At 37.1% G+C, this 21,872-nt stretch overlaps 1 protein-coding gene across 2 annotated transcripts in view; it reads right to left on the bottom strand.

Annotated features, from left to right (window-relative positions):
- The window catches only part of HMCN1 (hemicentin 1), a 492,489-nt gene that overhangs the window by 299,682 nt on the left and 170,935 nt on the right, over positions 1–21,872 (bottom strand). For both annotated transcript variants that reach the window (XM_021102638.1, XM_021102639.1), the window contains exons 5-7: positions 11,743–11,914; positions 9,630–9,736; positions 230–350 (exon numbers count right to left, since the gene is read on the bottom strand). In XM_021102638.1, coding sequence (XP_020958297.1) covers positions 230–350; positions 9,630–9,736; positions 11,743–11,914 — 400 coding nt within the window. The remainder of the gene's footprint in view (positions 1–229; positions 351–9,629; positions 9,737–11,742; positions 11,915–21,872) is intronic.

Genomic DNA, 21,872 nt, shown 5'->3' with positions numbered 1-21,872 from the left:
CCCCAGGAATCTTAATTTTTGATAAGCCCCCCAAGTGATTTCAGTGTCCCTGGTCTTGGACCCACACTTTGCGAGACAGTGACTAAGGTCAGGATGGTGCAATGCCTAAAATAAAGATGCTATGTTTCCCAATTTTACTGAATACTAGAAAATTATAAAATCACCGTCAAAGAAATATTTTGCACATCAATATCTACTATGCCAGTTGAAGTAATGTGCACATACCAACCTTGCACCGGTCTGCTGACTGTTTTTTTAAAGTCCAGGGTGGGCTTCCGGGAAAAACCAGCTCGGAAATCAATGGTACTGAGGCCAGTGATGCGAACAGAATGCCTTCCACTGCTTGATGTCTGAAAGACGTTTAAGGATAACCCTCCATCAGTAATTGATCCAGGATGCAGGTCACACTGAACACTAACCATTATGAGAAACTGCAGAGTGTTTAATTAGGATGATGTCCAATCACTGAGGCTTTGATCTGGGTATTTTAAACTTAAATGTGATTCTGTATCTTCAGTGTACGTTTTTAAATACAATCCCATGGGACTAGAGTACAACTGAGTATTATATTACACACCCAGTGGTAAAAGATCCAGGTGTGTAGTCATAGTGAATGTGGTTGGTTCACATGACGGATATTCAGGAAATATTCATGAAATAAATGGAATGACTAAATCTTCACTCTAAATATTATCAAGGTTCTATTATGCCTCTGGGAAGATAAAGCCAGGAGAAGCACAAGGGCCAACCATTATCCAACTTTTAGCTGACCAGCATCCTCAGCAGCATCTGGCCAAGGCACTTGGTGCTTAAGATGTAAGTATGATTTTTAAAAGATCCTCACCCTCTTAGATTTGATGGCCAGTAAGGGAGTCACATGGAGAAGAGGAATCTTCAATATGATGCAGTTAATGCAGTGACACAATTACACAAAAGGTACATAGAAATCTGTATCTAAAAGGAGCATAGACTAGCCTATAGTTCACTTCAAACTTCCTAGAGGAGCTGAATAAGACATTGAAGAGCTAAGCACTGAAGTTACCCATATGTCCATAAATAATAAATAATTTGGATTAGGGCCACAGGATAAAATAATAACTCTAATATTTATTGGGCAACTCCTCTGTGCCAGACGCTTTGAATGCATTGGTATTTAATCCTCATTACAGCCCTACAAGGTAGATAGCATCATATCACCACTGCATGGATAAGGAGGTTGGGGTACCAAAGCGTTAAATGGCTTGCCCGAGTTCACAAGGTTTCCTAACCTTCCTAACTTGCAGGGGTGGGGCTTTAATCCAAGGGGCAGGCTCTGGGCTCTTTACCACGGTGCCACCTTGTCCCCCAAGGGTCAGGTAAGTCAGAGTTAGCCTCTACCTCACTATCTCTCCAGCTACGATCTAAGGACCACCTATATCTACACCTGCACAAAATTATTTGGTTTATTTGTACAAATGCCCTCTGAGCTGCAGCCAAGATTTACTGAATCAGAATCTCTGGCCAGTGGAGTCTAGGAACATGCATTTCAAAAACCACCTAAGGCTTATGAACAAGAATTTACCATTATTTTATTAGATCAGTCACTGAGATTTTGTCTCCAAGTGACTACATGATAGCAGCATTTATGTATAAGTAGAATACAGGAGTAAGAGAAAGCATTCACGTGATGATACCATAGCACCAACATGGATCTCCATCTCAATACTGAGAAGCACATACAGAGGATGTGTCATCGGAGTGATGACAGAATGTGCTAGAAATACGTGTGTGTGTGTTTGTACATGTACCTTTATTATATATGTAATTAAAGTCTTATATACTTATATATATATATATATATATATGATTTTAATCTGATGAACAGCTAGATTTAGCCACAGCATGGTTAAAGACAAGTCAGCTCCAGGGCTCTGCAAACCACAGTTTTCCCTAAATCACTATGACTCCTTATTATTTGGCATGTTTGGCAGTGAGGAGAGGAAGGACAAGGAGGTAAGACCCTGTTGCTACCAGTCATATTCCTCATTGAGCAGGAGCTGCAAGAAATCAAAGGAAAGGAAAACAAAAGCAGGGGAAAAGAAAAAAAAAATCACATCTTCATGAAAGTAGTGTTGTACCCTTAGTACAGATGCTGCTGCTGCTAACTACGGATCATTGTCCCAAGAGTTATGAAGGACTGCATTTGTAAATTTAGGGGGTCTCAGTACTACCACTTAGTCCATTATTTCTAAAGGAAAATGTGTTCTAAATTCAACATGATAGACAAAAAGGGGAAACTACAGATCATAATCCAATTTTTTTTTTTTGTCTGCCCCACAGCTATGGATTTCCCAGGCCAAGGATCAGATCTGAGCCACGGCTGTGACAATGATGAATCCTTTAACCCACTATGCCTGGCTGGGGACCAAAGCTGAACCTGTGTCTTGGCACTGCAGAGACATGGCCAATAATGCTGTGCCATAGCAGGAACACAAAATATCAAATTGAATTTCTTCATGAGCAAGTACCAATAATGTATTATTTTAATCTGTTTTCTTCAAGCAAGCTATTATTTTATACTGTTTCTTAGCTGAAGTCCCTTTTTCAAGTAAGGAACAAAAAGATTTTATGTGTAATGATGGTAAAATGAACCAGTGAATGGAAAAAGAAGTATCAACAAACACAAAATGCATTCTGTATAACAGGCTAAATCTTTTATATAAATGACCACGTCTAATTTTCACAAAAGTCCCTGTGAGATAATGTTATTATTTTCATTTCATGGATCAGAGAGGTAAAGTCACTTGCTCAAAGTCACAGATAAACAGCAAGTAGCAGAGCTGGGATGTGAACTCAGTGAGGCTCCAGAAATTGACCTCTGCACCTACCCCATGAATTTCTCATGATCACCACAATGAATTTGTTTATGCTGGTCTGGGGGTAAAGGCTGAAATATTCCCAACTGCTTGACATAATAAAGGAGTAATATGGAATTCCCGAAACCACCCACAGGAGAGAAGCAGAAACAGGAAGGGAAGAAAGAAGGATGGGGGGCAAGGAGAGAGCAAAAGGGCACAAGTCCCCTCAAAATATGTCCGCAGATCTAAGGCAAATCCACTGGACTCTCAAAAGATTCTTCTTAGTTGACTTCCTATGAAATTTCTGAAGGAATGGAGCTTTACCCTTTATCAGTGTACAAAAAGAATGAACACACATATAATCAGGAGGCAAGGAGACTATAAGAAAGTAAGCTTTCAGGCAATTCCAGAAGCATTGGGAGAAGGCCTTGGATTCTTACGTGTTATGGACATTGTGGGGTTGGAGGGGAAATAAATAAGAAGAAGATCGTGGAAGGGCAAAGAAAATTCAGCTAATTCCGTAGTTGAGCTAAGCAGAGGGGAAGTCCAGCTGCACAGTTCTTACTCCTCTCTCCGCTTCTAAATTATTTTAGCCGTCTTAGTACCATTTTTCTATATATATAAATAAATCAGTAAAACCCGAACTACTGATTTTAGTGTTTTTCTACTTGGTCTTTAGATCATGTAGGTTTAAACTGTGAGTTACTTTAAAATTAGAATTTGGCTCCGAAGAGCATCTCTCTACCAGAGAAGATCTAGGGGTAGCCTCTCCAGCTTGGAGCCATCCTAACATCATGGCTTCTATAATTAAGAAGAAAGGGAGTTCCCACTGTGGCACAGTGGGTTAAGAATCCTACTGCAGCCACTTGGGTCACCTCAGAGGCTGGGCTCAATCCCTGGCCTGGCACAGTGGGTTTCTGGTGTTGCCATACCTGCGGCATAGGTCACAGCTGGGGCTCAGAATCAATCCCTGACCCAGGTACTTCTATATGCCGTGAGCGCAGCCGTAAAAATAAAAACAAATTTTAAAATTTACAAAAAGGAGAGGGAAATCTAGGAGCAGCAAAATGGCTCCAAGCATAACAGGAAATTTTCTAGACACTAAATACTGAACAGGGTTTGTATTGGCTTGAAATTCTGAGAGTCGTATTTTAAACAGTACATTTATTTATACAATTTGTAAAGGTTTCTCATGAGCTACATTACTATGCTGAGTTGGAATGCTATGTTGGTCAAGTTGTAAAAGGGTCAAAATCAAGAATACAAAGGCGGCTGTAGTGGCAGCGGAGCGGAGGCAAAGATGAGGTGAAACTAGACACTTACTGGCACTCTACACGTGTGAATAAGTAGCCCTGTCCACAAAGCAGTAAGACAAAAGGAAGAGCAGAATAAACCAGAGCATAGGCTGAATTGGAGTGAGCCTGTGAGCAGGACAGGCTGAAGCACCATGGAGCAAGCACCATGGAGAGCTCCAGCGAAACTTAGTTGCTCCTCTGCTATCTTCCTGGTCAGCCCTACCACAGATGAATCTACTTTTAGTTTAAGGATAAAAGTCGATTAAATACTGAAAACCCTCTCTACATTGAAAGCCCCTGAAGGCAATAATTGTGTCTTATTTGTCACCTATAAAATATGACTGAATAGGCACCTAGTACATGTAGGTTTAGTAAGTGACATTAAAGTCATCTAAATACTTCACATTAGCACTTTTCCTTATATTCCCCTAGGACCAAAGAATGCCAGATTCATCAAGTACTCATTTAATTTTTTTAGACACATTATGCTATATGATCACACAATATATCATAAAATTCTATTACATCCAAAAATGATTTTATAGCACAACAAAGAAAGTGGGGCTCAAAGAAATGATTAGTTGCCTAGGTTTAGACAGCAAGTTAAATGACAATTACTCCAATCATTTTAGGGTAATATAATCACTGCACTGATTTGGACTCTATGGCATAGATACCCCCTAACTATTGATACCCTCTAACTATTCATTTGCCATTCTAAATTTCTAATGCATTCCCTAATTTGGAGCATTTGTCAGTTTTGTTCATGTAGATGCTACCATAGTGGTTGATTTCAAGTTCCCAAGAGGATGTCACTGAACACAGAGCTGGAAAGAAAAAGTGCATATTTGACTCTCCATGCGCCATTTATGAGCCAGCTCCAGCAAACCAATAGATGATGATTCCTTGACAATTTTATGTCACTTGAGTATGATTTCTAAAACACCCTTATCCTGTAGAAAATGCATTAGCAGGCTCTGGGCAATCAAAATATCAAAAACCAGAATATTTCTACTAGGCTCAGAATCTCAATATAATCATGTGGTTGGGTACACTGCCTTCTCTATTTGGAAGATAGTCTAAGGGCAGTTTAGCCAAATGTGCTTAATGGAAACACCCCAGGGGATGTGCTGAATCACATGATCACACTGATAATCCCAGACTCACAGAAAGAGTCTAGCCCTAACAGGTGCTGGCAATTAGTGAATGTCTTCGCACGAAGTTTTCCTTAAGGAGCAGAGCACAAAATGCGACCTGACAGTTCTGTAGTTAGGTTCACATAGTCTACGTATAGATACAGCCCAAATGGAACATGTACATTTCTTTCCAGAAATAAAATCCAGGATTTGTAGCTTCCCTACAAATAGAAACTTAGGGGCATAAAACAACTTTCTCTTTCAGTTCCTTCTTTTTGGCATGTTTTCAGTTACATCAAAGGCAAGCTAAACACCCACATCATTTGCATAAACTATACTCATGAGTTATTCTCACTACCTCTCTTTAGTGGAAACATCCTAATAAGCCATAGAAAAGTAATTACCAAGGTTTCAGAAGGAAATTGCAAAAGAAATCACCACCCTCATAGCATTTCAAATCATGGGCATAATACGGTGTTCTGTGTCAGCAGATCAACTGTGAGCTAGCTAGACCAGGATATTATGAGAATAAGCCTATCAATTTTTATTCATGAATATTTATATAGTTCTTCCTGGATACTTCCCTGGATATTATGAGAACAAGCATATTAATTTTTATTCATGAATATTTATATAGTTCTTTCCCAGGCACTATGGCATATATGAGTGCCAAAGCCTGGTCTATAGCAAAATTGGAAAATGAAATATGTGCAGAAATAAATATGATATAAAGGGGGAAAATAATCCAAAAGGGAGATGCAGAAAAATTGTAGCAGAAATCCAGAGAGAAAGGAGGATATGCTAGATAGAAAAAGAAATTCATTTATTTATTTTGCTTTCTAGGGCTGCACCACAGCACGTGGAGGGTCCCAGGCTAGGGGTCAAATTGGAGCTCCAATTGCTGGCCTACACCACCGCCACAGCAAGGTGGGGTCCAAGCCGCATCTGCAACCTACACCACAGCTCAAGGCAATGCCAGATCCTTAACCCACTGAGCGAGGTCAGGGATTGAACCTGTGTCCTCGTGGATGCTACTCAGATTCGTTTCTGCTGAGCCATGATGGGAATTCCAGAAAAAGAAAATTCTTGATGAAAGTGTTGCCCCTTAAGGCTGATTATTAGTGAGTGGTGATGAATAAGACATAAAGTAAGAAAAGAAGAGCATTCTAGAAAGAATGAACAGCTTGAGAGAAAGCATGGACCATGAGAATGTGATAGGAGAGAGGATGGGAGATAGTACAAAAGTAAATTTGATTACAGTGGAAAGGCAAGTGATAGAAGATAACTAGAAAGATTAACTGAGGGGTAATGAGGTAGTCCTTAAACACCATGCTAAGGTCAAATAAGAGATAGGCTGTTCTCCATACATGAGATTAAAACTGTTAGGTGAAGTATTCAAAAAGCTGTTATTAATTCCATCGACAGAGCAGAGAGCTTCCAGATAGCAGAGTGCGCAGGACATGGCTCCAGGGATGTGCTATCTAATCTCAGACACTTCTCTTCTTGAGAAAGCACACATTATCAATGAAAAATAATGTCAAATGTTATCATTCATTAGCCATCCAAAAGGGAGAGCCAAAGTCAGCAGCAATACTTGCCAGCAGATTCAGCTCAATTTCCTTTGCACCAACCTGATACATCATTTTGGTATTTCATTTAGGAACAAAATAAGTTTATCTTTACTTGCATTGTAATGTTTATCCTTTGTTTAGTTACCACTAATTGTGCTGAGAAATTGTGTAACATCAGGAACAGAAGCTTCTGTAGTGTTGACTAGATATAAATTTAAGATGAGATGATAATACTGTCTTTTTATTGTTTTCTTAATTATAGGAGATCAATGTTAGAGACTTGTCTACACACTGTTCCTAGAAACATCATCTCCCTCTTCATTCACAGACTAATCTTCAGTGCTTCTCTGTCCTAATTATCAATTAAGATGGGCTTAGCGCCCATTAAGTATCACAGAACATGGCCAAAAGCAGATGCTCCATTAATGTTTATTGAATGGATGACTGAATGAATAGGTGTGTTAGGCACAAGGTACAAATATCCCTCTTCTAGGCAAGAGTTTTACTAGAGTAATACCATTCGTAGCAATCCAAATCACCTGTAAAATGGGTTCAGATACTTCATAACAAATTGCTAATAATCAGAAGAATGGCATTACTTGTATACATTTCAAAGTTAATAATAGACAACATAATGTCACTATTCAGAGGGCAAGGACACATTACCTTAGTGGACTTGCTAGCTCAGGACACTGCTGGCTTTGATCATGCTTAAATCAAGATTTTGGGAGATAGACTCAGAACTCCTTATACTCCTTCCTACTGTTATCACGGCAAGTCAGACTCAATCTAGTCATGTTTGGGGCAAGTTGGTCAAAATAACCACAACATCAAATGTGGCCACATTTCTTTAAAATATGGTATCAAAACACTTCATCATTGACAATCTCATGCACGCAATAAATATTGAGCAACTACTATGTGCAAGGAACTGGGTGAACAAAACAGGCAGATATGATCATTTCTGATCCACTCAATAAAAAATTACTAGATTTTGTTTCCCAGTGCATTTTTACTTATACCCTTATCCACATTAAAAAAAAAAATCCATGTTACAGTTTCTACTTTCCTTACAAGGCTGAAAGTTCTGAGAATAAAAAAAAAATGATATTCTAGGATTTGAATGGAGTTACAATGACAACTTTCATTCTTCAAATTCTTCTCCCTTTCTGGTTAAAATGGTAAAGTTAATATAGATATTCCTTTAAAAATGGCATGCAAAAATGGCACCTCGAATTTCTATGGCATAACACCTCCAACTACTTTCACAGCAGCTACATAATTTGAACAGTTAGCCCCCGATCCCATTTTTAACGAAAGGAAGCTGACTTAAAAGTGCACAATGCAAGGGGTATCTTCATTTGAGTTATCCCAGAAGGATTTTTTTTTTTTGTCTTTTTGCCTTTGGGGGGCTGCTCCCAGGGCATATGGAGGTTCCCAGGCTAGGGGTCAAATTGGAGCTGTAGCCACTGGCCTACGCCGGAGCCACAGCAATGCGGGATCCGAGCCACATCTGCGACCTACACCACAGCTCACAGCAACGTCAGATCCTTAACCCACTGAGCAAGGCCAGGGATCAAACCCACCACTTCATGGTTCCTAGTCGGATTCACTAACCACTGAGCTACAACGGGAACTCCTCCCAGAAGGATTTTAGAGTAAGTTGTTTATGTGGGAGGTGCAAGGGATGCTAATAGGAAGAGGGTAGGTGATAAAAGAAAAGGAATGCAGCCAGTAAAGGGTGTGCTTTTAAGCCTCTGCTCACTAGGGACAACTGGAGTTCATTGCTGTAGGGGTTGAAATCTGCTCTTGAGGGGTTTAATCCTTCAGCAGAACAGCCTTCTCCTGCTCTGGTTAAAGAAAAAAGAAAAAGAAAAAGAAAAAAAAACCTCTTGAACACAGAAACACAGACACTGGAAGTGGGCCAGAGCACACTGCAAACTCTAAGAAATATGGGCAAGCCATTCAGACCATCTAGCAGTGTGGCACACACATAATTTGCAGCAGAACTACATCTCAGATTTAGGGTATCCTGAGTTTTGAGACTATGTTCCTTCCTTCATATTGCCAAAACATAATGCTTTCTTAGAGTGAATATATACTATTTAAAGTAATTCCAGGATACAAATACCATTTTCTGTTAAACAATGAATGTAGAGCCACCAAATACCACCAACCAGCAGTGCCTGTATGTTTATTTTGTAGCAAGAACTATGTTAAGTATTTCACTTGTATCATTTTTTTAAATGATTTTTATTTTTTTCCATTATAGCTGGTTTACAGGGTTCTCATTTGTATCATTTTACTTTTCAGCACAGTTCGGTGAAGGAAAGAAATACTATTGCCATCCTACATTACACAGGCACAAACAGAAGTTATAGTCCCAAGGCAATGCAACTTTTAAGTGGTGGTGTGAGATTCTAATGGAGGGTAGTGCCACACAGGAGGCCAGCCGCCTCACCATCATTGTCTGGCGGCTCCATCTGTGATTGCTTTGGAGGCAGGAAGTGGGCTAATACAATCGATCAACAGATTTGATGATAGGAAAACTACCAAGGATTTTAAGTCAATTTTATTGTGGTATGATGCCTCTTATGATCATCAAAACTCAGCACTACCAATTCATACAATCAAGACACCTCCAACAAATGCACCCTGTTATATTGCTTTTTACTAAAAAGCACTCTCCGTGATTGCAAGAGAAGAAATAAATAAACCATTGTACACACTTTATGAAACATGCCCACATTAAAATAAAATAACAAATAGACTTTATAAAAACAACAGTACCTTCACTGTCCATATTCCAGCCTCTGGTTCTTTAACATTCACCACCTTGGCAGAGTTATGGATATTTAATAGCTCAGTCAGGCCAAATCCCTTTTTTATCAGCTTCCCTGAAAGACAGACATAAAGGTTAACAACGAGCATAATCTTTCCTTCAGTTATGTATTTTAGCTGTATACATTTGAGGTACAAATTACCTGTTGGACATTTGTGCTGACAGCTCAAAACATGATTTTATTTACATTGAAAATGTACTCAACTTTAGGGTTTGCGGACATTGGAATTAAAATAACGGATTCCTATTTGCTATGCTGATTTGATTTTAAAAAGAGTACCAACTGGCAGACCATAATCATACTTCCAAAGCCAGCCGAGGCTCCGATTATTATGGCTGCTGAGAAGTTATGTACAGTCACTAGACATTTAGATTTAATAGACGGAAAAAAAAAGCAAATCTGAATAAATGTCTTTTTGGAGATCACTAAATGTATCACTAACATGAGAGCCCTGGGCATATTCCTGAAGTAAAACTTCAGTTTTCCCTGAAGTGTAGGAGAAGGCTTTTCCTTGTCATAAGAATAATTAAAGGAGAAAGTGTAATGAAGTGACATGATGCCATCTCCTGCATCATACAAAAAATGTTAAAAAAATTAGTATCTAATAATTGGAACATAAGAAGAAAAGAAAATTTGGAATTAAGCCATAGTGAATTTATGTAGTCACCGTACTTTGCAATTACTTCTGCAATTCTATAAATAAATCAGTTATCAGAATCCTATGTTTGCATCAAAAGCTTTGCCATCATTATAAATGACTTTTAAAATGTCAATGTCTTTTCAAAGTAGTAGAAATGGGCACAGGTACTTTTAAGTATCCAGGAGATACTTAAAAAACACAAATCTTTCCTGGGTAGGTAGCACAGATGTTACTAGAAGAATGCTACCTAAAAAGATAAGTCAATTTCTAAGGCCAAACCTATAAAAACAGATTTTACTTGTTTATAAATTTCAACTTGACCATTAGTGTGGATGAAGCCTTTGAGCACAATTTCATATGCTGTTTTCTTTAAGGTATTAGTTATTTTCTAAGCCTCAAATATACTAACAAAGACAGTGGCTCCGTCCCCATTTACAAATATTCACAAAGAGGTTAAAAAAAAAAAAAGTAACACATACTAAACCTACAATGGAAATAAAAATATTTTACAAACTTCAATTGGTAAAAAAAATTTCTAAATGCAAACATTATGAAAAATGAGTTTTCTGTCATTATTAGATTACTTTTCAATATAAGTCCTATTGTAATATTCAAATAGCAATGGGAAAAAAAACAAAGTAAAATTAAAACATTATTCTAATGAGAATATAAATTTGTTTTTTTTTTAAATTGTCTTCTGTAAAATAAAATATTCTTAAGAAAATAATATTGTAAAATCAGACACTTGTTTTAAAACAAGTGTCTTTATGTGATTTACTTGAAAATAATATAAAATATAGAATTTCACAGAATAAGTTACTGTGAAGTATTTCCTCATATAAAGATTAGGAAAATATGATATGAGCTTCAACTAAAATACTTTTTCTTTTGGATAGTTTAGCTACAATTATGTTCTTAAATATGATCTGTTTTAACTATTTAAGGAGTTTTAGCTTTTTGAATCTCATGTTAATTCAGCAATATTGGAGTCCTCACCATGGCTCAGCAGTAATGAACCTGACTAGGAGCCATGAGCACGCAGGTTCGATCCCTGTCCTCACTCAGTGGGTTAGGGATCTGGTGTTCCCATGAACTGTAATGTAGGTTGCAGATGAGGCTCAGACTCCATGTTGCCGTGGCTGTGGCGTAGGCCAGCAGCTACAGTTCCAATTTGACCCCTAGCCTGGGAACTTCCATATGCCACACCTGCAGACCTAAAAAGACCAAAAAAAAAAAAGAACACCAAAAACAATATTTATAACTTAAAAAAAATTCAAGTTTATCTTTTAAACATCTCTCATCACTTTTTAATTTACTGAATTTATTCATAAAGTTAGCATTAATTTGACTGAAGTGTGCAAAAAAGTCTTACTTTTCATGGATTTTGTATTTTATGGTATGAATCTTCAATAGATCTCACCTAAAGGATTGCGAATTTCAATCACGGGAGAAGGGCCACTCAGAGACACAGTCACCTCTTTTAGGCTGGGATCAAAAGGAATTTTCCAAGTGTTTACAGCCTGTTCCAAATGATCTGTTGACAAGAGGTGAACTTTGGATGCCTGCACTGCTTCCTCTACCCATTTTAATACCTATAAGAGAAAAAGAGAAGTGTGAGTGATACTAGAAACATGTCCAGCTTTATACAACCTCTACTTCCTGGTGCAGTAGTTGGCTTTGCCTAAGGACATGACTTGGTCACTTTCTGTACTGGTGTGAGATTTGTTTCCAAGACACAATTTCCCTAGATCCACTTATTATAGTAGATTCAGAACAAAGTGCTAGTGTAACCCAAGCTCAAATTTCAATTTTTCTATTTTGGAATGATATATTCAAAATGAGATTACAGGGTCCAAAAACTAGTTATGCAGAGATTTTTATATGCACAAGTATGATAGACAGTTCTACCTTACAAGAGAAACGAAAAGAACCTGTAAAAACTACACACACAAAAGGCAATATTGTGACTCCTTTTCCCTCCATTCTATCTTTCTTGATTTCTCTCAATATCCAATTTATAAAAGATAATTAGCAAATTATCAAATCAAATTTCAACATATTGGGTGTGGAATATACTGTAATTATATATTATATAGTGAAATATATATTGCAGTACCTTAATTATCGAAAAATAATTCCAATGCCAGCAATGATAAAATAAGTACAAAAAATGGGAAACGTAATTATTGTATTTTTAAGAACAGAGAAAAGCAATGAGATCCTGCTTCTATATATATATATAAATGTGTCACTTTTCTGTACAGTAGAAATTTACAGAACACTGCAAATCAACTATAATGGAAAAATTAAAAATCATAAAAAAGAAAAAAAGAAAAATTTTAAAAAGAAAAAATATTTCAGGTTAGAACCAATTTAAGTAGTGTATTCTTGAAAACTAGTCGAGAAAATATTAAGAAACTGGGTTATAATACAGTATCAATGTCCTACCGTGAACAAGGAAACCTTCCAGTCCTGTGTTCTACCACAGGAAATACAAGTCCTCATTAAACAAACAGGACAAGTTGGACAGGTACTGCTTAGGTGAACTTACTACAATTACTTCTTTTTAAAAAAAAAATTATTAGAGTATAGTTGACTTACAATGTTGTGTTAGTTTTGGGTGTAGAGCCAAGTAAATCAATTAGATATGTCATATGCATACTCCATTTTTTCCAGAGTCTTTTCCCATATAGATTATTACAGAATATTGAATAGACCTCTCTGTGCTACACAGGAGGATTGTTATCATTAAACAATTGTCACAGTTGTTATACAATTAGATTGTTATTTATCCAATGTAGAATCTAATTTTAAAAGTGATACAAAAGAACTTACATAACAGAAACAGACTCAAAGGTTCAGAAACCAAAATAATGGCTACCAAAGGGGAAACGAGGGGGTGGACGGATAAATGAGGAGGTTGGGATTAACATATACAATTACTTCTAAACCACACTTTTTTTTTTTGTCTTTTTAGGGCCTCATCCTCGGCATATGGGTATTCCCAGGCTGGGGGTCGAATCGCAGCGGTAGTTGCCAGCCTACACCAAAGTCATAGCAACACAGAATCCGAACTGGGTCTATGACCTACACCACAGCTCATGGCAAAGCTGGATCTATGACCCAATGAGCAAAGCCGGGGATTGAACCCACAACCTCATGGATACTAGTTGGGTTCGTTAACCACTGAGCCATGAAGGGAACTCCTAAATTATCCTAATCTTTAATCCACCTCAGATCTTTCTGTGATTCATAAATCCTTTAAGACTATACCTCATCATGAACAATTTCCCTTGTAAGTATGTATAAACTCATTGAGCAGAGCTTGGTATGAGGCTACAGCAAACCTATTCAAAATAAACAAAAACATTTGTCACAGATCAATTAATCAAACAGATATTGTCCAATAACATCATTCTCCGTAAAAAGTATCCCTTTCTTTTTGCCCTCAAGGATGAGGAGAATGGCTAAGACATACTATCGTATAATTAACAGTGTGAGGCAATTATATTCATTCATAAAACAAATGCTTATTATTCAAAGTACTCTTCTAAGTAGTGAGGTTGTTTTTTTGTTCTTTTGTTTTTTTTTTTTTCCTTCTTTTTACAACCACACCTGCAGAATGTGAAAGTTCCCAGGCTAGGGGTCAAATCACAGCTGCAGCCACAGCAATACCAGCAGCTTGCAGCAACGCCAGATCCTTAACCCACTGAGTGAGGCCAGGAGTCAAACTCGCCTCCTCAGAGATACAGGGTTGGGTTCTTAACCTGCTGAGCCACAACGGTAACTCCCAAGTACTGAGCGCTGATGTGTATATTTTTAGTCACTATTTAGTAATTACACTTCTTCTATGAACTATGATTTACTGAATTTTTGGCATGTGTTGTGCATTGTTTGTTTTTAATAAATCTTTCTGTCTTTCCTCTGGGGTCAAGAACCATGTCTCCTTTACTTTTGTCCCCAAAGCAGACAGAACGCTCTACACATAATAAAGGTGGGATATGTCCCCATGTCCATGAGGTTGTCACAATGATGATAACGACAATGTCTTCTTAAATAAAAGAATATTATAGGAATGCAAGAAACAGGGAGCCCTTGTTGACATAATGTATGGAAAGTACCCATCACATCACTTGCCAAATAGATATTCAAATGTTTTCGCTCCTCTGCAACTAAATTTCCTTTTCTTCTCTTAATTGAATATTTCAACAATGTCCTCATAGGTAACGTGAAAAAAATTATCCGTGAATGTCACTTAAGTTTTCTATAAATGAAAATGAGACACGAACTCATTCTAGGTAGAGCAGAAGACCTGGGAAAATACAGAGACAGAAGTACTCCACATATGTTGAGGACATGGGTTCACCCAACTGGCTACAGTTAAGCATTCAGAAAAAGGAGAAGCAGATGAGGTAGGAAGCTTGTGTCGGGGCACACTGTGTATGGTCACAAAGTCAGGCTATGTCATTTGGATTTTATCCTAAAGACCTAAATGGAAAACTACTGAAGGGCTTTAAGCAGAGGAGCAACACGCTGAAAGTGGTATTTTACAAAGAAAAACTTGCGGTGTTATCATAAACTGAGCACAAAAACAAAACCTGTAACAGTTAATTTCCCCATAAATCAAATGATATATTTCCTCAATTTTTAACCTGGAATTCTACATATGAAATACAGCATATGTCAAGAAAAATTGTCTAAAGAAGCAGATACCATATTTTGAAGAATGAGTTCTGAGTTATCTGTCATGCTTGAACAGAAACGAATGAATCATCCTGCTCATCAGATCTGTCCATATGGCTACAGAAATCAGTGTGATTATAGCTAATATCTGACCATAAACAGAGCACATATTTTAATAATGAGTGTTGACATTTTAATGTCTTAAACATAGAACATGGCTGCCTAACTCAAGGAAATGAAAAGACCTTACTGTCTGAGAAAGCATTTGATAAATTTGACTGATACATAACTTTTGAGGATAACGTCTGATTTAAAGACTAAAGAAGGAGGGAGTTCCCGTCGTGGCGCAGTGGTTAACGAATCCAACTAGGAACCATAAGGTTGCGGGTTCGGTCCCTGCCCTTGCTCAGTGGGTTAACGATCCGGCGTTGCCGTGAGCTGTGGTGTAGGTTGCAGATGCGGCTCGGATCCCGCGTTGCTGTGGCTCTGGTGTAGGCCGGTGGCTACAGCTCCGATTCGACCCCTAGCCTGGGAACCTCCATGTGCCGCGGGAGCGGCCCAAAGAAATAGAAAAAAAAAAAAAAAAAAAAAAAGACACACACAAAAAAAGACTAAAGAAGGACAAGGACAAGGAAAATCGGACAAATGGACGGAACATTTGTTAAAAGGACAAACACATAATGTGGACATAAATAATATTTAATGTGAAGGAGAAAAAAATAAAAAACAAGGATTGTATAGCATCTCAAGTTTAACAATGAAATGCAACAGTGTTAAGTAGACATAAAAGTGAAATAAATTTTTTATTAAATGTATGGTATATTTTGGGTGAAGTTAAGACATACCATAGAGAGGTTAAGACATATTACTAAAACTTCATCCTGTTGTCTGTTAGTTATGGATGGAAATCACTAAGTCCTGGGCATTCTTATAAACATGGAAAACTTTCTAATTTAGTTGCATTTTCATAAGGCGACTGTTTTTAAACAGTATGGAATATAAGCAGGCTTTTGGTTTACTCTTAATATCATTTCCAAGCCATCAACATTTATAAAGCTTTCACAAAGGGATTACCAAGTATCATAATATTACTTGTTTGGAAAGATACAGTACAGACTTCTGTCATGAGTCGCAAACCACTTTTTTATCCATTTATAGGGGAAAAAATCAAACTGAAAACAGATGTAACCACCTTATTAGAAAATACAGCTATTACCAACATATGAATAAAAGTAGATCCCAGTAAGCCCCAGAATGGGCATAAGTTTCTGGCCTCTCATGTTGCCACATATAAGAAGAAAAAACTTTGTCTACCAATGAGATATGTTCTCAAGAGATTGGCACTGATCTTCTGTTATAAGGACAAATAGAACTAGAATAATATGAGACCCTTTGGACTGGTATATTTTTACTAACATAAAAACTATTTCAAACCCCCTGGGAACCATTAATTGTGCATTAAGTTTTAATATAAAAATAGTTCTCTAATAATTTGTAGCAGTTAGAATCTCAAAGGGACTTCGAGACAAGTTCTTTTATTTTGTAAATGAGGGAAACTGATAGATGAAAGAGTACGTGTACCTTTTAAACTCCTAACCAGATTCAGGCTCAGTAGTTATTTTTTATATAAGCCCCTGTGTTCCTGAAGACATTTTCTTAGTATAAATATTTTACATCCTATGTAATAATTAATACTGAAGAAAAAGAAAAATAAGGTTATGTCTATTCCGCTTCAAAAGGAGATGTAAATATTGCTGCAAAATACAAAACCAGCATACATTATGTATTATGAAATCTAATATGCAGTATTAAGTAGAAATGGAAGTGGGATAAATTTTTGCATTCATCTTCAAAAACAGAATTTGAAGAAAATGCTGTTTGGATTTTTTTTCTTTTTTTTAATTGAGACATGGCTGACAAAACATACTCATCTCAGGTGTACAATATAGTGATTCAGTATTTGTATATACAGCAAAATGATCACAAAAAGTCTAGTTAACATCCATCACCACACATAATTACAATTTTTTTAATCTTGTGAAGAGACCTTTTAAGATTTACTCTCTCAGCTACTTTCAAATATGCAATACAGCATTCTTAACTATAGCTACCAAACTATACATTATATCCCCAGGACTCATTTATTTTATAATGGTAAGTCTATACCTTTGAACCCCTTTAGTCATTTCACCCACCCCACCAACTTCAGCTTTGGGCAACCATGAGCCTGTTCTCTGATCTTATGAGTTCAGACTTGCCTTTGTTTTTGTTTTAGATTTCATATACAAGTGAGATCATACCATATTTGTCTTTCTCTGACTTATTTAGCACAATGCCTTCAAGGTCCATCCATCCCTGTTATCAAAAATGACAAAATTTCCTTCTTTTCATGGGTGAATGATATTCCAGTATGTGTGTGAATATACACCACACTGTCTTCATCCATTCATCTGTAGATAAGCACTTAGGTTGCACATATGTCTTGTCTATTGTAAATAATGCTGCAGTGAACATGGAGTAAGTATGATTTTTTTTTTTGAGTTAGTCTTTTGGTTTTCTTCAGATAAATACCCAGAAGTGGAATTGTTTGATCACGAAATCAGTTTTAATTTTTTGAGGAACCTTCATGCAGTTTCCCGTAGTGGCTGCATCAATTTACATTCCTACCAACAGGACACAAGGGTTGTCTTGCTTTTGCTCCACATCTTTGCCAAAACTTGTCATTTTTTTGTTTTTTTTTTTTTGATAACAGCCATTCTAATTGATGTGAGATGAAATTTCACTGTGGTTTTGATTTGCAGTTCCCTGATAATTAGAGATCTTAAGTACCTTTTCTTGTATTTCTTGGTTATCTGTATGCCTTCTTTGGGAAAAAAAAATATCAATTCAGATCTTATGACTACTTTTTAACTGAGTGGGTTGTTTTGTTTTATTTATGGGGGGGCTATTGAGTTGTATGAGTTATTTATATATTTTAAATATTAACCCATTATCAGACATATGATTTGCAATTATTTTTTCCCTTTTCATTTCGATGATGGTTTCCTTCACTGTGCCTAAGCTTTCTAGCTTGATGTAGTCCTGCTTATTTTCACTTTTGCTGTCTTTGCTTTTAATGTCAAATCTAAAAAAATCATCACCAAGACCTATGTCAAGAAGGTTACCACCAAAGTTTTCTTCTAGGACTTTGGTGGTTTCAGGACTTACATTCTAGTCTTTAATTCATTTTGACTTAGACTGTAAGGTGTAAGACAATGGTCCAGTTTCAGTGTTGTGCATGTAGCTGTCCAGTTTTCCCAATACCATTTCTTGAAGAGACTTTCCTTTTCCCATTGTACATTCTTAGCTCCTTGGTCATAAATTGATTGACCATGTATGTGTGGGCTTATTTCTGCACTCTACTTTGTTCCATTGATCTATGTGTCTATTTTTACCCCAGTACCATACCTGTTTTGATGACTGTAGCTTTGTAATATAGTTTGAAATCAGGGAGCATGACATTTCCAGCTTTGTTCTTTTCTCTATATTGTTTTGGCTACTTGGGTCTTTTGTGATTCCATACAACATTTATGACTATTTGTTCCAGTTCTGTGAAAAATGTCATTAGAATTTTGATAGAGATTGCATTGAATCTATAAATTGCTTTGGATAGTAGAGACATTTTAACAATATTAATTCTTCCAATCCATGAACAGGGAGTATCTTCCATTTATTTGTATTTCATTTAATCAATGCCTTATAGTTTTTAGTACGTATGTCTTTCACCTCCTTGGTTAAAAACTTTTTCCTAGGTATTTTATTTATTTTGATGTAATACAGAATGATATATTTTATGTAATAAATTATATCCAAATAAATTTCCCCAGAACACCATTTGTCCTTTCAGTGAGAAAATGGAAACATGGTAAAGTGTTAAATACAACTTATAATTATGCATACATCTGTATCTTTCTTGTTGTCGCTATTTATCATCTGTCATCTCTACTAAACTGTCCTATGAGACAGAATAGAAACTATGGCTGACATGTTCACTATGATATCCCCTGAATCTAAGATAATGTATGAGAGGTAGTATCTTCCTAATAAATACATATGAGAAGAAGGGAAAAAGGAAAAGAGGGAGGAAAGGGAGGGAGGGAGAAGCTTTATGTCATATCTTTATCCTCAGAGTTAACAATATGCAAAAAGGAAACATTTGGGCCTTGTGTTCATTTGTGACAAGCCCTCTCTCAGCAAATTTTCAACAATGAAGATGAATAGGGTACAAACATGCACGTGTGGTCTTACATGTGAGCATAAGGCTCTAAAACTATTTATAGTTTTTATTTATTTGGTTAGGTAGCTTGGGATTTACAAATGCAATGGAGATATCTCTAGAATTAATTCCATTTTTTTAAAAATGATAAAGGGTATGTTTTTCAGTATCCCTGGATACAGATTTTTCAAGGTCAGTAATGGTAGAAAGTTGCTCAGTAAATGGATGTAACAAAACAAGAGCAGTTTAGAAGGCCGAGTTAGGCATAAATGCACCCACCAAATAATCACCCTACCCTGAAAGCCATCTGCATAATATTACTATAAATAATAGAAAGTACTTTTATAGTGTTTATTACATGCCAGATACTTTTAGGAGCTTTACAACAACCTTTACACTAGCTCTTTGACATAAGTATGATTATCTCCATTTTCCATAGGAAAAAACAAAGGCAGAGTCTCAAAGTTCTAAGTCACACAACTAGAAAGAAGGGAGGGCTGGCCTTTTGATTTCAATTATCTTGTCTATTTTCTAAATTATTCATAAGGAAACACGGCAGTTTTCAAGTCTGAATTAGAAATAGTAACTAGTGAAAAATTCAATGCAGGTGTTTTTGTTTTTGTTTTTTGTCTTTTTGCCTTTTCTAGGGCCTCTCCCGCGGCATATGGAGGTTCCCAGGCTAGGGGTCGAATCAGAGCCATAGCCACCAGCCTATACCAGAGCCACAGCAACACGGGATCCGAGCTGCATTTGCAACCTACACTACAGCTCATGGCAACGCCGGATCCTTAACCCAGTGAGCAAGGCCAGGTTCCTAGTCAGATTCGTTAACCACTGCACCACAACAGGAACTCCAATGCAGGTGTTTTTAATGAGAAATGCATGCAAAACGTAGTGATTTGATCAGCTGTATATTTTTTATCACTACCTGGACAGCAGATTGTCAAGAATTAACTCATATACAGTATTAGAGCTTTTACATCTATACTGAATTTGACGTGAGAAAGACTGACTACATTTCCAAGATAACTGTTTTGTGGTAAACCCTTCACACTAGCAGAGGCAGGCTTCACTCCACTCGGATCTGGCTAAGAAAGAGACATGGCTCTAGATAACTAGGAAAGCCAGCCCGCTCTGGGTTCAAGTTCATTTCTACCCTGCAGTCTAGCATTGGACTAATAATTCAGAATCTGCATAGACGTCACTAAGCATTTACACAGCACCTACTGAATATAAAAGATAGTACAGAATATTACAAAGAATACCAAAGAAATAGAAACACAGCCCTGGCCTTATAAGATATAATTATCCAGCTCAAGAAACAGGACAAAAATACTACAAACAAATTAGCTCTTACCCTCAGGTAATCATTTAAAAGATCAGATTGACAGTCTCAATTTAATATTATAAATGCTCAATGAACAGTCCTAAATTGTGATGCACTTTCCTACTTAAAAATCTTTAGTGACCCCTGTAACATTCAGAATAAAGCCTGAGCCAGCAGTATATTAAGGTGTAACAATGAGAGTGGGCTACCCTGGATGCAGGTAATAAAGGGGTGCATTATCGGTAGAAAATTTAAGAACAATAATAAAACTGACTAAAAGTTGCTCACTTTCTAATATCACCATTTCCTAGTTATCCTAACCAATGTCAGTCAGGGATTCCTCCTTAAAAAAAAAAAAAAAAGAAAAAAAAAAAGTTTTGTTGTTCTGAAGCCTCAACAATTGTCTTTTATTACTGTTGAGTTTTAGGAATATATGTGAGCTTCAAATCAGCATGTTTGTGTAACTTTCCCTTTAAGAAAGGTTGTAATCTGCATATACATTAATTTAGAGAACTCTGGGTTATACACCAGGTACATGGTCATGCTAACTCTGCTACTCACTTTCATTTCAAGAGTAAATATATAGTACTCGGATCCTATACATTCCTAAGTCTAGATGGTGGATTTGAATTATATCTTCACAGCTCAGGAGTTACATGATATGACATGTATTAAGAGGATCATTCAAGCCTCTCTGTTGAAATTAGACTGTAGGGGGTACAAGGTCAGAAGCAAGGAGATCAGACGTGAAGGCACTGCAATAGTCCAGATGGAAGACAATAGTGACAGAGATCAGGGCTGTGACAGGGGGGCCGAGAGAAGTGGCCAGTTCTGGGTGTTTACTGAAGCCAGACTTAAGAGATTATTAAAGGCCAGAAGTGGGGGTCTGAGGATGAACCTCGGTTTCCATCAACCGAGAGAGAGAAGACTGAAGAGAGAGTTGATTTAAAGGAGCAGTGAACTGAGGATGAGAATGCAGGCTTAAATGTGAGACATCTATTAGGCATCCAGGTGGAAGGATGCAGGGAGGCAGTCAGATACATGGATCAGAAGTTCAGATGAGAGGTCCAGACTGGAGACATCATGGAACTCTTGTGGCCTCTCCCCATCAAGAACTTACACAAAGGGGGAAATACATCACCTTGTGAAAATAAATTTAGGTATTAATACACAACGGCCCAGAATAAAGCCTTGGAACAAGTCTCCCCTTGTTCTGATTGAAGGCAACTTTCGAATGATGATGTCTCCTCTTGTATGTGAGTCTGTAGGGAGTGACTTCACTAGT

This window comes from Sus scrofa, chromosome 9 (genome assembly GCF_000003025.6).
Source record: "Sus scrofa isolate TJ Tabasco breed Duroc chromosome 9, Sscrofa11.1, whole genome shotgun sequence".
Taxonomy (NCBI): Eukaryota; Metazoa; Chordata; class Mammalia; order Artiodactyla; family Suidae; genus Sus; species Sus scrofa.
This window is presented reverse-complemented; position numbering and strand designations above follow the sequence as displayed.